Source organism: Oryctolagus cuniculus, chromosome 6 (assembly GCF_051225735.1).
Source record: "Oryctolagus cuniculus isolate XC-2025 breed Fujian yellow rabbit chromosome 6, ASM5122573v1, whole genome shotgun sequence".
In the NCBI taxonomy this organism is placed as follows: Eukaryota; Metazoa; Chordata; class Mammalia; order Lagomorpha; family Leporidae; genus Oryctolagus; species Oryctolagus cuniculus.
This window is the reverse complement of record NC_142872.1, coordinates 132,197,927-132,214,683: the sequence shown is the minus strand read 5'-3', so window position 1 is coordinate 132,214,683 and position 16,757 is coordinate 132,197,927. Positions and strand designations below refer to the sequence as shown.

At 37.4% G+C, this 16,757-nt stretch overlaps 1 protein-coding gene across 2 annotated transcripts in view; it reads right to left on the bottom strand.

Annotated features, from left to right (window-relative positions):
• OXR1 (oxidation resistance 1) overlaps positions 1 to 16,757 on the bottom strand; it is a 796,801-nt gene that overhangs the window by 238,188 nt on the left and 541,856 nt on the right. For both annotated transcript variants that reach the window (XM_070075402.2, XM_008255818.5), the window contains one exon: positions 15,356 to 15,549. In XM_070075402.2, coding sequence (XP_069931503.2) covers positions 15,356 to 15,549 — 194 coding nt within the window. The remainder of the gene's footprint in view (positions 1 to 15,355; positions 15,550 to 16,757) is intronic.

Below are 16,757 nucleotides of genomic sequence, written 5' to 3'. Positions count from 1 at the left end.
CTGAGCAATTTTGTTTGCATTCCAAAGGATTATAAAAATGCAAACACCTTTTCAATAGAAGATACATCTACATGGACAAATGCTTGTTTCCTCTTTCCAGAGGGAAGAAAGGCAGGCTTCCAATTCCTGTATCAGTGTCTAGACTGATAAATCAGAATTCCTGCAGTGCAAACCCCCATAGGTATAGCTGACATCTGTCTTCTTGGGGTTTCCTTGGTGGGGCATAGAGGATTTGAAAGGGCAATTACGTACTGTTATTGCTATAGTTGGTAAACCTGATCAAGAAACTTTGTGTTTGTTTTCAGGACAAAGTGAATAGATATTTAAAATTATCAATAATGAATTTACCCTGAGCTAAGAATAGTTATTATTGATTAGCTATTACTTTCCCTGTTAACCCTTCTATTTTCATTCTGTAATGAATTTACAACTATAGTCCTTACTAGTCAGATTCCATACTAAGAGATTTACATGTATTATCTTATTTAGTACTTACAAAAGTCCTATGAAGAAAGAACTTTTATTCCCATTTAATAGTTGAAAAACTAACACTTGACCAATACAACCAGTGACCAACAGAACTAAAATAGCCAGTGAATCACTAAATTCTAATGTTTCCTTTGTGTCCTGACTTAAGTTATTTCTACTGTGCTATACTGTACTACACTGCCACACACAGCTATCACCCTAGGCTGGTCAAATTAAAAAACTGCTTACCTGTGAAAATGCTCCATTCTTAACAAAACAGTGTTCTCTATTATGACTGGATGATGTGTCCTTTACAGTAAGAAAACCATATGTATGTGTGTGCTACAATAGCCACATTCTTTTTCCCTACCCTGAAACTCTTATAGGTAGGAAGGACAGGGAGTTAGGTAGTTTGTTTTTAGAAATTCTTGGTTCAGGGTGATAACTTGGGTCCAAATAGTGAAAAGTATTCTGTGTGTATTGTCAACAAAAAAGCCTTCAGCTCTTCAATAGTCTCCCAAAGCAGAGTGACATCACATTACCTGGAATTTTGTTATAGATGCAAAACTCTGGGTGCTACTCCAGATCTACTGAGTAAGTATCTGCATTTTTAAAATGAGAATCTCAATGCAAATTCAAATTTGGGAACAATTATTTATATATATTTAAGGATTTAAATCTTTTGTAAAGTTTAGACTTTCCCTGTGGGGTACGTCATAGATCTGCCATCAGAGTCTCAGCTGTTTGCTGTCTGCTGTTCATCTTTATGTTTTCTTTAAGTCCCAAAAAAAGAGGGGAGAAACATCTCAGAGGGAGTGATATGATAGGACCCTATAATACACAAAGCGATTAAACAGGGTGGATCATAAATATGTTTACACTAAGCACAATCCAATGAATGCCGATTCAATACTGGAAAGCAATGTTTTCAGATGAATTGACTTTTCTCTAAATCAGAAAAAAATCATTTGTCCTTAACTCAAAAGTTTTCCAGTGTGACATGCAGACATCACTTCCAAATTGGCCCATTTGTCTTGACAGATTTTTATTGCTCTATTATATTTAAATCATAGGTGATGAATAAAGAAGGAAACCAAACTGCTCCTCCCTCTCTTTTGATGAAGACTGTATTTGCATCTGCCTCTAACACAACTTTCTTTCTTTTCTTTACAGATTTACATATTTATTTATTTATTTGAAAGGCAGAATTACAGAAAGAGAAGGAGCGAGAGAGAGAGAGAAAGATCTTCCATCCACTGCTTCATTCCCCAAATGGCTGCCTGACGAGGCCAAGGCAACTTCAGCTGGCTGACAAGGTCACAGCAGAAGGTCTGTCTCAGCAAGGCATGAGAAGGACAGCTGCGGTCCTGTTGGTGGTTTTAGGTTTGATGGGAACTACAAGCTGGAGCTTCCTGGTGTTCCTGCTAATGATGCTGGTGCTGTACGCAAAGGTTTAACTTTCTATGACACAGTCCCAGACCCTAACACAACTTTCATAAACACCTTTATTCTCTAATCCTAGAGTGGCCAAGGGCTCATCTTGATCTGTGATTTAAAACAAATGGCATGGTGTCATTTCTTTCCTGAATAAGTAATAGAGGTTAAGAGTGGCTAAATTTATTGGATTATCCAGCTGTTTTTCATCCATTACCCTGTATGTCTAAAGGACTCTTTTGTCTGCAGGTACATTTATTCCTACCCACTCTCCATATGATGCTATAAACATCTCTCTATAAATCACTCCTAACAAGACACTCCTCTAGGCCCCAAACAGTTCCCAAGGTGCCAAGATTACACTCAAATTCTACAGCACAGCACAAAAGGCTCCCATAATCTAGCTTATACTCTCTCTCTAGCTTCATTTCCAACTAGTACCAGTTCACAACACAATAGTAGGCATTCAATCATTTTTTAGTAAATGGAATAAGCATTCTTAAATCTGCTAACTGGGGATGGGCATTATGGGGTAGTGGGTTAAGCTGCCTTCGGGATGCCTGAATCCATTATTAGATTGGTTCAATGCCCTGCTGCTCCATTTCCAATCCAGCTCCCTGTTAATGCATCCTAGGAAGTAGCTGATGATAACCCAATTACTGGGAACCCTGCTTCCCACTATGAGACCAGCACAGTTTCTGGCTCCTGGCTTCTGACTGGCCTAGTCGCAACTGTTGCAGCCACCAGGGGAATGAACCAGCAGATGGAAGTTTTTTTCTCTCTCTCTCTCAAATGAATAAAAAAAATCTTGAAAAAAATACTGTCCACTGAAATGAGGTTTCTATAGATTATATAGGGGTGGAGGTGAAAATACATAAGAGCACAGAAAGAGGGAATTACTTATATTTTCTTTTCATTACATCTTTTTTTAAAAAGATTTATTTTATTTATTTGAAAGACAGAGTTACAGAAAGAGGCAGAGACAGAGAGAGAGGTCTTCCGTCCACTGGCTCACTCCCCAGATAGTCACAATGGCCAGAGCTGCGCCAATTCAAAGCCAGGAGCCAGGAGTTTCTTCTGGGTCTCCCATGTGGGTATAGGGGCCTAAGGACTGGGGCCATCTTCTACTGCTTTTCCAGGCCATAGCAGAGAGCTGGATTAGAACTGGCATCCATATGGGATGCTGGCGCTTCAGGCCAGGGCTTTAACCCGTTGAGCTACAGCACCGGCCACTCTTTTCATTACATCTTTTTGGCTGTCCCTATTCCAGTCACACTGTGTTGATTTATGAGAGCGTTTCTGATATCACAAATATCTGTGATTTGATAGAATTATCTAAAGTAGAAAATAAAAGCTTTATAGCCTGAAGCAGCATACCAGATATATTATTTCTTTACTGAGAATAAATATTATTGTGCTGTTTTTGCACAACTTGACTTATTTGATGTAGCACTTGAAAAAGACCTCATAAGTGAAATTATCTAATTGGAAAGGAAATTCTTTTGAATTGGTTTATAAGACATCCAATAAATCAGAGTCACAAAGTTCAACTTTCTGTGGGCATTAATGACATTTTATCTCCAACACACTATTGAAGATAACTTTTGCTTTCCCTAGCCCAGAGAACTCAGAAAAAAAAAATGTCTTTTCTAGCAATATGTATTAAAGTTTAAGCAACAGAATAAAGTTGCATGCAAACTCTTGCAAATAGGAACTATGGAAATGCAGCAGGCCAGCAGACAGACTCTCAAATCTTTCTGTGGTCTAAGGTGGTGGGTTGTTTTCCATATACTGAATGAGTTATTTTTTTGTAATATTTATGAGGATCCTTTTAAAGTTCAATGTATAATAGATCACTCCATGAGAGAGAATGTACCATAAAACTTACTATTTAAATTTACAGGACCAGTGTTGTGGGCAGTGAGTTAATGTATCTTTTGTGACACCTGTACCCTATATGTGAGAGTGTTGGTTCAAGACCTGGATGTTCCACTTACAATCCAGCTCCCTGCTAATGTACCTGGGAAAGCAGCAGAAGACGGCCCAAATACGTTGGCCCCTGATACCAATGTGAGAGACCCAGAAGGAGTTCCTGGCTCCCGGCTTTGGCCTACCCCCATGCAGACTATTGCGCCATTTGGGGAATGAACCAGTGAACAGAAGGTCTCTTCCTCTTCCTGTCTTTTCCCCTCTATCAATCTTCCTTTCAAAATACATAAAATAAATATTTTTTACAAGATTCAAATTCATGGAAACAGGCTTAACAAATGAATGGCCAAACAGAAAAGAAATATAATGTTAACGTTGTTAGCCAAGATTATGCAGACATTATGGTTTGGCTTTCTCATCTAATAACCATCCGCTTAAATATTAAAGACTTATTCAAATAATATTTTGAAGGAATTTCACTTCACTATTTTCAAGCACATATGATAACAGAAAATAGGTTAAGCAATATATAAATAATATTACTTTAAAAGCCACACAATAATTTCTCTTAGTATATCTACTACAAAGTTGTTTTTCAAGGTAATTAGTTGAACCTAATATTTTCTCCATCCCTAAAACACATTTTTCATTTAAACTTCACAAAGATTTTGTTCTATAGATGGTACTAACATAATTCATCTGATAATTTTTTAGATAAACACAAAATCTGAAATAGTGAAGTTTTCAAATTGCTTCGGAACAGTTTACCTATATGTAGATGAACACATATTTTATAGTGGTTTTATTATGAATGGCCACTGTAACATGTATAATTTCCAGCTGAGTTGTGCAAAGCTATTAACTTTGGTAAAACTGGTTTCAAAACTTTGCCAGAAACAACAATAGAAGCTTTTTCCTCTAGTGGTGTCTCATTTTTAATACTTTCTTCATTCTTCTAAGTAACATTGGTCATAGTTACAAACATGGGGAACATTCATTGAGGAGAATCAATCATGCAGTATTTTTACATGCGAAGAAATATATTTATACAGGAAGTAGGAAGAAAAGCCAAATTTTAAAAATAAATCAGGAGATATCAATTGTCTTATTTCTGAATGGGTATAAGACTCTAGAAATTCTTTAAATTGTTATTGAAGATGATAATACTGGGGACATTTAATCACAATATTTCACTGTTCAAATTGCCATTAATTCTACTCTTAAATATTAAAAATAAAGCAGGTCATAATAATCTGTCATTTTTACCCTTACTCATGGATCAGTAAAATAGAACATTCCTAAAAGTGTTGGTGGGTGAAAAGTGAAAGTTTTAATGTGACTAGTGCTGATGGCATTTTCTTAAAAAATAGGGATTTAGAAAATTCCAAATTGGATTGTGATTATGTCTCAACTATGAGCAATGTCTGCTTTAATTAGTCTACAATTTAATCCAGTATAAGTTTAATTAGGCAGTTTAGAAGTTATTAAATAAATTGGCAGGTGTAATTTGTTTTTGATAAGTTGTAAGACTATTATCCTGCAACTCAAGCACAATACAAACACAATTTGCTCAGGGAAACCTCAGGGTGATTCACATTTCTTAATCCATTTCTCACAGCTATGATTAAGCTGTCTTTCTTGATCCTAGGTTGATTACTTCTGACAGAGAACAATCACAGAATTAGAGCAAAAAAGAATGAAGCAAATCTACAAAATATGGAGCTAACTCTATAAAATCAGATTTGGCAAGCTTATCTAACACATTATAAGCACTCCCAATCTACATAGACATCATACGAGCATACTTCCCGCTGCGTGGTAAAATTTAGTTAAAATTATATCAATGATGAGTTTAAAAGATCTAATTCCCTTGAAAGGAATAAAGCATGCATATTTATTTTAGAGTTGAAAAGGAGTTTGTGATGAGGATTTTGCTTGATATCATGTTTTAAAGTATATTTAAATGGAATAAATTAAAAATGATACAAATAGAAAACTCAATCAAATACTCCCCTTACATATATGCACACAGAGACATAGAGTATTGCAATTTCTCAGAAAAATACATTGATCTTAAGGTCTGCTTACTTCACAAATAAAGAAGAAAATTGAACTTGGTTTCTTAATGTCTTCAGATTTCATTACTTCAACAAAAATTCACATTGGGCATGTTTATATCTTTACTACTCTTCAAAATTTGCAGAAACCCCACATCTATTTATGGAAATCCAGCTTCTATGTATATCAAGAAATCTTAGCTATGAAATAAATTTCCTTACAAACTCTTCTAACTCAGAAAATATAAAAAAAAACTGAACTATAAGAAAAAATTCAATTCAAAACAAAATCGTTTATTTGCATGAAACATGAAATAATCGAACCCTTAGCACAGCTATCCATTCTAGCTTCTGCGCATATAGAGAGTGACCTGTATGCCAAGATGGCTCTGCTGATTAAATCTCAGAGACTTTCTTCCTGTTTGTACAGGATGATTCTTTTTGTTTCTAGAGAAGGTTCCAGTTCTATGGTAACCTACTTTCAGGCTGCAGAATATGCCACCTCCAGCAAGACTCTTCTTTTTTTTTTAACCTCTTTTTACAGTATTTTCATTTTAGAGTTGATCTTCTTTATTCTTATAATTAAAAAGTCTGGCTCCAAAATAAGAGGCATATAAATTACAGTATTATATTTTAAAATGTCTGGTGAACTGCAATTAAAAGGCAGTTAAATATGCATTCCATATTTCTTTTTTTAGAGTTTGCAAGCTAGTTATTAGTGTTTTGATCTGGCCAACTACTGAGAAGAATTCCCAGGGAACACCTAATTCAATAGGCTGTCTTTTCAAAAGCAGCCTGGGGAGAGTATGATACAAAGTTGTATTTAACTGGGCTTCATTAAGTTTAGAATGTTGAAGTGTTGAAAGTATTCTATCTTGAAGTCAGGGAAAAAGACAAGATCATTGGATTTCAGATTTCACAGTTTCAGAGATAGTAGGATTACATAATGATATTTTTAGGATCATTTCTCTTCTCAATATTTTGACAAGTAACAGGATTTAAAAATAAAAATCTTTTGCAAGAAACTCTACCAAATTAATATCAAATATAAGGCATCATTTTACAAAGGAAACTCATTTTAAACAAGGAAGGAGTGATGGAAGCATAAAAGGGGAGAATGAGGAAGGAGGGAAAGAGGGAAAAAGGGAAAAATAAAGGTGGGACAGAGCAGAAAGGAAGGAAAGAAGCGAAGGAGAAAAGGACAGTCACTTTAATTGAGTAAGTAGATTCATGTTCGTCTGTTATTTTTAAAATTTTTAAGAATGATATATATAGGTATCTATTTGAAAGGCAGAGTGACATAGAGAGAGGAGGAGGCAGAGAGAGAGAGATCTTTCAAATTCTGCTTCATTCCTGAAATGGCCACAATGGCCAGGTCTGGAATAGGCTGAAGCCAGGAATCAGGAACTCCATCTGGGTCTCCCTCATGACTGGCATAGGCCCAAGCACTTGGGTCATCACTCCTGCCTTCCTAGGTACTTTAGCAGGAAACTAATTGGGAACAGCGCACCGGCACTCCAATATGGGATGCTGGTGTTACACCCACTGCACCACAACGCTGCTCCCTGTTTTTTTTGTTTTTTGTTTTGTTTGTTTGTTTGTTTGTTTTTAATTATTATTAATAGATCTGTTTCACCATCAATGGTAGCGACTAACACTTGGGAAACAACTCAGTGAGATCTCTGTCAATGATCTAACTGAATTTTTTTCTTATTTTTGAGAAGAGAATTTGACCTAGAAACTTGTGGGAATGAGCTCACTTTCTTTCTCTTTTAATATTGTTTGAGAGGCAGAGAAACCGCAGACTGAGAGAGACAGAATGACAGAGAGGTCCCATCTGTTGGTTCATTTCCCAAATGCTTGCAATGGCTGGGGATGGGCATGGCCCAAAGCCCACAGCCAGGAACATAATCTAGGTCTCTCACATGGGTGGCTGGAACCCAGTTAATTGAGCCATAACCATTGTCTCCCAGGGTCTGCATTAGGAAGCCAGAGTCAAGACCTGGTGGAACTGAATCCCAGTACTTGAAGGTAAAACATAGTATCTTGACTGGTAAGGCCAGATACTTGTTCCTGAGGCCTGTCTATCTATGTATTTCCCTTGTCTTTGGTACTATTTATACTATGATTATGAAAAATCTTTCAGCCTTCAGAGATGTAATTCCATAGAATGGCATATAATGGATATAACATGGCAGTCCCAGTTTCCCTATAGGAATGTTATAAGCATTAATCACATCCAAAGATATTTGTTAGTCACCTAAAAGACTGACAATCTCTGTATTAAAATGCTTTGAAATATATTCAGGTTGATCAGATTTGAAGGAGGTATGTCCAGGTCTAAGGTCAGTTTAGTTTGAACTGTGACAAAAGAGTAGTTGTGCAGAAGGCTGAAGGTTGTAGCTATAGCACCCTTCTAGGCAGAGGAAAAAGCACACGTGAAGTCTATGATCCAGTATATAGAATGACATCTTTAGGAAAACACAGGAGGTTGGCACAGCTGTATTGCCGGGCCAGCATCTGTAATAGAGCTGGAGAGTGGGTAGAGCAAAAGCGTGAGAGGCCTACAAAAAAGGCCTAAAAAAAGTGTGAGTGACAACCTTTTCTTGTGGGAACGAGCAGCTTTTGCAGAGTTTTCAACAGTAGAAAAGGTGATCAGATCCACAATGACCAAGACAGTGGCACTGCTTCATATCGGCTTCAGGAGGGAAGACACAACAAGCTTACTAATATTTAGTAACAACTTGCAAGCTCTAGGCACTTTACAAAGATTACCTCTTATATGTCTCACAACAGCCCTTTCAGTGAGCACCAGTTTTATCTCACTTTGTAAGTAAAGATCCTCAGCTTTGAGATTCTGTCTTGTTTATGATCAGTTAATTAGCAGGGGCAATGAGAAAGTCCAATTTGGACACCAGACTCCTAAGGCTAACTGCCTCACCATTGATTCACTCTGCCTCTGTGAAACAAGATGGAGTTCTGTAACATTCATTGGATGACTACACTTCACTTTTCACAGCATTGATCAAAATCATTTAAGATCTTCCAGAGATGATCTTATTACCTTTCCTGCTAGGAAAGTTGACATTGAAACTACTCAAACAGGTAACTATAATTTCCAAAAAATTCTCTGTAATATATGCAAAATTATGTTAAATTCTCCCTGATGCTTAATTTCAGTATTCTATACTTTAGATTAATTCACATCTTATTCTTGTCTTGGCTGAAGTGGAGAACATCTGCATATCCGCCCCACTCCCAGCCTTGAAGACGAGGCAGGGAAAGCCTGAGGGTCATGTGGGGGTCTGCTCAATCATCTTCTTCTTCATGTTGCAAATATCAGTTCCATTAGTCTTTTCATAAGCTAATTCTAGTTCAAGGAAGGCGAAAAACAACTCTCCAAAACATTAATTATTAATACATCTAACATCTAATGTCCTGTAATTGAAACCAGCCCAATTGATTTCTCGGTTAGAACGGAGATAATTCATCTGCTCAAATGTATAAGATTTAAACATGTTTACATGAATAACCTCACTATCACCTCTCTCCCTTAACTTTCAAAATTTTTCTTTAAAACCTTACTGTTCATCGACAGTGTGTGAAATAACTGTTTATCGTCTGTCTTTCTCACCAGAGCATGTGCACCTGGCGCCTGGCCTTGTTCTTGTTGCACTCATAGCATTCACAGCACTTTGAGCAAGGCCTGGTACGCAGAAGGCATTCAACAAATGTCTATTGAATTAATGAACGGATTCATAAGTCAACAAGAATAATTTCAAACATGGAAAATTTGATTTATACTGGTATATATCTGGCAAATAAACCCAGAATTCATTCATTTAAACATAACTGGAAAATTCTGTGTAAAGAAAAATTGAATGAGTAATCATAGATGATGCTGTACAAGGAGCAGGTGTTACAGTGGGATTAACTTTGATAGGGTACAAGGAGGGGATTGATTAAGGAAAGCAGACAGGAGGCTACACGGGCAAGCGGGCTGTCTCTTCCCTTGAGAAGGTGAGAATGTGAGACGGAGTAGATTCCGCTTAAGGGATGTCCCAGAGATATCATGCAGACACTAGCCGGGTGCAGAGTCCCCTCTGGAACTTGTCCCAAAGCCCTCTGAATACAGGGACCTGGTGAAGCTTTTCTGTCTTCTCCATGACGTTGCAGAGAGCATTCACACAGCACACCTAATAAAAGAGGCTTTCCATGGATGCCGCAGTTGCATCCTCTCACTCACTGCTCTCCACAGCAGGTGCCCCCATTCTTCTGCAACGCCCGGAAGCCTCCAAAGCTTCTCCTGAAACTGAGTTCTTAGTAGGTTCATTCTTCTCCTCTACCAAGAAGGGCAAAAGTCATGCCTTAATCCTTCCTAAATCCCTCTCCCCACGCCCCACATTTATTTACCTGGTGACTCTGAGTTCCACTTTGTCCTCTCTGTTAGGATGAATGAGATCAAAGGCTTGATTTCCTCATCTTGGAAACTGAGACCAGGATACAGACAGACACAATCCCACAGGGAAGTAGCAGCACGAATGCCAAGGGAGTCATAAGTAGGTGCAGTGGTAAGAGGTGACTTGTTTCACCAAGCCACGAGTCTCTGAGTATCATTAGAGTCTGATGCGATTTCACCATCTTCTGTTTTCCACAACACTTCGTGAGAGCCTCCCTGCCCTCCACTGCCCCTTAGGTTATCCCTCCCCTCAACACTTTCCACTCTGTTCTGAGCAACCTCTTCCATGAGGCCTTCACACAGCAGGGATGATCGGGGACTCATCAGCATTTGGTATTTCACTGAAGACTCTGATTGTGGGAACAGCCATTCAAGAGTTGTCCCATTTCCTAATTAACAAGCAAAAATCCTTGGTATGTAAAGACACAAGTGCCTTTTCCTGTCAGTCACAGACTGAGTAGAGATGCATGAACTCTGGCTCTAGATTGCTGAACAAATATTCCATGAGGTTGTACAAGTCCACTTTAGGGAGCAAGGGAATATTTTTGGATCCCGTGTGTGCAGGGTTCTTCTCTACCTCCATGCCCAACATGATTTCCTGAGTTCTTAAATGCAATTATTTAACTTAAGGGTAATGGAATTAAGACAGTATTAAAAATGGCTGGTTCTTCTATTTGGGTTCATCTTCTATCTTTAAGTAGAGCCTATGGCTTCAGAGGATTTATATTTTTCATATACACGGTCAAACTCAGATATTTTATCTTGCACAAACAAAAACTGGAGTAGTGAAAAATTCTACTCCATTTTCATTTTTTTTTTTACCTGTTAGTGCTTCCACTAAGTTAATGTTTTGCTATTCTAGTTCTGATTAATTCTATTTTTAAATGAATAGAATTTTAACTATCTGAAGTACTTGAAATATGTAGTCCAGTGATTTTTCAAACTGCAGAATGGAACTCAGTAATGGACTCAAATCAATTCATTGAGTTGATATTTCATTTAAAATGAAGTAGAATAAAAATAGAAAGATAAATACTTTAGAGCATTTTTGTTATGATATATTTGAGTGTGTATGCAGCAGGTGATGGGGTCAAATGCATTAGGCAGGATTTTAAGATGATCCTACAGATTACCCACCTTTGTACACATCTTATAAAGCCCTGCACTGGTGAGGTGATGGAATTTATTCCTGTAATTAGATAATGTGGAGCTCAAGACAGACAATTCCCTGGGTGAGCTTGACCTAATTGCATGAGTCCCTTACAGGGGAGACTGTTCTTGCTTAACTGCAGGAAAGGAAGTGAGAGACGCAAATGAGAAAGACTTGACGTGGAAGTTCCTGGCTTGAGGAAGGAGGAGGCCACATGGCCAGGCAGCAGTGGCCTCTCAGAGCCGAGAGTGGCTCCAGCTCACTGCCAGAGAGGAAATGAGGAGCTCAGTCCTACAGCTGCAACCAAGTTCTAGGAACAAGAATGTGCTCTGGTGGGAATAACAGGTAAGAACCGTGTGATAACCCGAGCAGAGAATGCAGCTATGCCATGTGCTCTTCTGAAATACAGAACTGAGACCCAACAGTGGGTCCTGTTTTAAATAGCTGAGTTTGTGATCATTTTAAGTTTGAGCAATAAAACTTATGCAGTATTTTATATGGTCAGTTGGGGGTAATAAAAAGAAAGTAAGAAGAAGAAACTCAGAAAGACACTGATTTGGTCTCTTTCACTATACAGATGAAAAAAACTATAGTCAAGTAATAGCAAACTTGTGCAAGTTGGTGACACGAAAGTATGAAAAGGTCTTTCTTGAGCAACTGCCCTAACACAGTGATTATTATCTTCCTTTTAGTTCATCTGAAGAGTCATACATTTCACATCAATAGAGGTTAGATTTTGCTCCACTTACTCTAAGTCAATGAAATTTTACTAAAATTCTTCTAACTGGTAATTAGCTTATAAAAATAATGAATTTATACCATTTCATTTTTACATTATAGGTTTAATACATTGCTGCTATAGGGAATAATTAAGGACCTTACCCTCATATCTATAGTAGGAAGATATAAATTTTACTTCCTAAGGTTCTCTCAACAGGAAGTAGATACTATATGTAAGTTCAATAAAGAAAATAGCTGTGGGATGAAAAAGAAAGTACTAGAGAAGTTACTTAAGCCACTCAGGGATATTTCAATGAATTCTAGGTTTTTATTTTATTTGAAAATTTATTTTATATTTTATTTGAAAATCCTTTAAGCCCTAGAATTATTGCTTGAGTTTGAGTACAGTAAACACTTCTACAGCACCAAACGTCATTGCTATATTTAAATGTAGTACTCTACTTGGTCACAGGAGGGCTCCCAGGTTTTTACAGTAGTGTGAACCCTAAATAGAGATATTGAAAGTTATCTTTCACTGACAGGGCATATTGGCTAGCAGATGGGCTATTTAGCATAGTTTCTCTCAGTAAGATTCTCCAGAAATTGCATTGTAATAGTTTCTGTGTTGTCCATAGAAACTCTTACAACTCACCCCTGTGCAGAGGGAGATGAAATCCTTTTGAGTGACACAGAGACTGTATTTCATTTGCAGACTCTGCTGTCTGTGGTTCATGGCTGCTTCTTTAAGCTTTCCAAGGCTCGACTCCTCATTGATAAAGATAGAGCACAACACCTACCCTTAATAGTGGCTGTGAGGATGAACTGAGATAGAAGGCAATAGTATAACTTGTTCCTGGTAAAGGAAATTACCAAAAACTGGAAAAAATTACCAGTAAGTGGAAATTTTTTTAACGTTTTTGTTCATTACCAACACTTCTACAAAGGGACACTGGAATAACCTTGTTTTGTGAATAGAACTTCCAGTATAGATAATTATATGTTTGCTAATATTTCAGCATAGAAAATTATGTTTATAGGTCTACATTAGTAGACGAGATAAATACAGTAAACCTGACAGTCCAGGTTTAACATAACAGACATGTGATTTGTTTTGGTCATGAATCACATTTTTGCTAATTTGCTAATTAAAAAAATCACTTGTGTGGTGCTATAAAGATTTTTCATAGTTCATTTTTCTGCCATCCAAACTCACTCTTTGGATTTCTATTTTCTATGCTTAGTTCTGTTAACTGTGGCCACACTGTTCAGTATTTTTCTCTCATTTTCTCTTTTTTTAAGGAACATTGAGTTCATAGGATGTTTTATTTTCTGAAGACAAAATATATTTTCTTAGCCAGTTAATAAGTCAAAAAAGCAATAAAAGTTAGAAGGCACATTGAAAGGCAGGAGAAGAGAACATTGATAAATGGAGTGACAGTTATTTCAACAATGGAAATATGCACCTGTCTACACCATCTTATATATGTCCCCATTAACCAACTGTGGACATCCTCAACGGCACTATGGTTGGTGGTAGTTGAAAAATAACTTTCACATCTTAATCTAGAAAGAGGAAGCCTGAGAGTGGATATATGATGAGGACACAGAATGAAGGAAAGGAAAAGCAAGGTTTTAGCAGCGAAATTCTGAAATAATATTAAACCTACATAGGGGCATCTGTTCAAGCTTGAAGGAAACAATTCAAACAAGACATTGGAAAATGACTTTATAAAGTCACACAGAAAATGGTATGGGAACCAGAACTAGAAATTTGATCTCCTTATTATTCTTTCTAGATATGGATACCAAAATATCTAATAAAAATTTCAATCATCTTAAAACAAACAGCCCATGTTAGGGTGTAGGGTGGTGGATGCCAAAGAAAACATGATCCTTTTGATACAAATTTGGTTAACACATTAGGCCATAGTCTCTACTATTACAACTTTTAGATGTGACCAAATTCCTCCAAAAGTGAGAGAATATGCATCAACTTCTACCAAATATGATATATTTAACAACTTTTATCTCAAATAGACAAATCATATTGAAAATTGTTGCTATTAATGGAAAAGCATTCACCTAGACATACATGCTAATGAATATTAGAACACAAAAGTGTGGGGCCAGAGCCATGGCTCACTTGGTTAATCCTCCGTCTGCGGCACCAGCATCACATATGGGTACCGGGTTCTAGTCCCAGTTGCTCCTCTTCCAGTCCAGCTCTCTGCTGTGGCCCGGGAAAGCAGTGGAGGATGGCCCAAGTGCTTGGGCACCTGCACCCTCGTGGGAGACCAGGAAGAGGCACCTGGCTCCTGGCTTCAGATCGGTGCAGTGCCGGCTGTGGCAACCATTTGGGGGATGAACCAATGGAAGGAAGACCTTTCTTTCTGTCTGTTTCTCACTGTCTAACTCTAGCTGTCAGATTAAAAAAAACACAAGTGTGTAATTTAACTTGCATAGTCTGATTACTTACAACTCTCTACTAAAGTTTAAAATCATAGGATTTTATTCTATCTGGGATAAAAAGGGACACTGTATCTGCAAGATTCTATTCATAGGCTTCTACTCTCAATTCTGGATGTGATTCAACCTCTCCAAAGGTAAGCAATGTGAACAGCCAAAGCAGACCACAATGTAATTGGTTTTCCCACAGAATGTAATAACTTTCTACTTTCTTTGTGGGTTTGTTAGTTACAAGCTGACATCAACCACTGACTTAATGTGACAGAACAGGGTCAGAGACCTGGGTGCCTAAAGGGAAAATGGAAAGAACAAAAACAAAAAACAAAAATGGCACTGGCTGAAGAATGGCTAAAATGAAAATAGATGCACATAACCTTAAAAACTGGGAAACCATACATATATATTTATATATATGGAACCACACACACACACACACTCACACACACACACATTTATGGGCTAGGATATAGAAAGTACTTAAACTTGCTCTCTTATTTAACTTTCCTAAGGCTCTCAGTATTTTTCCTCAGACCAGGTGAGAAAATGTCCAAGTAAAGCACCAGAAAGGAACACACATGAAGCACAAGGGGTCACTATATAAAGCAGACCACATTGATCACGCCGTTGAGGGAGAGTGAATCTAGTCACTTGCATAAAATAGTTGGTGCTCACCAATGGTGTAGAACCTCTTCAGTTCACTCCTCCTGGAAGGGTGCTTCTGGGGATTGGCTGTGTTGTTCTGCTCTTCTTCAATGATGGGGGTCTTGGGTGCAGGGGGCTTACTGGCTTGTGTCTGCTTTCCTGCGGCAGCCAAAGGGTTGAACCCTGGAGCAGTAATATCCACAGACTGGGACTTTTTCTTCAACCTACAGGTAAAGAATACTGTGAATATTGACTCAAGAGACACACTTCTTCTGTTTATCTTCATCAGAATCTCTTCTTCAACAACTGAGTTATATTTGGCTTTGACACAGAACCAGGTCTACTCAGAAATTAGAGGCTTTCCCTAAGATATTTTCAAATAAATACTTCAAATATTCCTGAAAGCAGCTGGGAAGAAATCTTCTGCCTAATCATCTGGAAACATTTCGAGAGACATATTAAAATATGGTGATAAAGGAATTTGTCTAACAGCAAACTGAAATATGATATCAAAGAAAATGCATTGACAATTGTTCTTCATTCTGAAAGGAGTATTTTTAATTATGGTGAAATACTATTTAAAAACAAATGATTACAACTAAGATCTTTTTTTAAATTGGAGGCTGCTATTACTTTCCTGTTTAATATATCATAGCATTTAGCTAAAAAAATTATAGATTTCACATTATTTCTCCACACTTTCTCAAGGACAACAAAATGTGTTGCTTACGTGTACATTAGGGGACTGACATCAGACCTAACCTGGAAAGCAAAAGCTTTCCATGTAATATTTTCCTCACTCATATATGTTTCTGTAGGAAAAGCATCAATAAACGATGTTAACTTCAAACATTTCAAGCTACACAACTGATGCAATCAAACCCAAAGTCCAGTTTACTATTGCTCTTGGCAGTTCTGGAAGCTAACACTAAATGTCACTTTTCAAGCCTTAATTTCCTGCAGAAATCAAGGTGGCTTTTTTTAAAGATTATCTATAGTAATCACACCTGAAAGTTTGTAATTTCCTAGAAGCTTCATAAATTTTCACATTACCACACTTCATTCCTGTTTCTCCAGTACCTTGGCTTCCACTTGCTGCCCACTGTCAGGCCCTCTCATGCCTGCAGACTCTGTATAAAAGTGATCTCCTCTGGGAAGTTTCCCATGACATGGATCTTGGCAGCCTCACACCACCCAGCAAAGGGGGTTCTTCAAGCTCCCTCACTAATCTACTGAACTGATTTTTTGAGAGCAAAATGTTGCAAGAGGAATACAATTATCAGTTAAAAAGAGATTCATTAGTGAAAGTTGAGCTTACTAAATTTTAGTCATTTAATTACCACATACATGATTAAAACTTTATCAACTTAGTACCTATATTGTCTACTTAATAGTCATGAAAATACAGCCACTTTATTCATACTGCCAACAA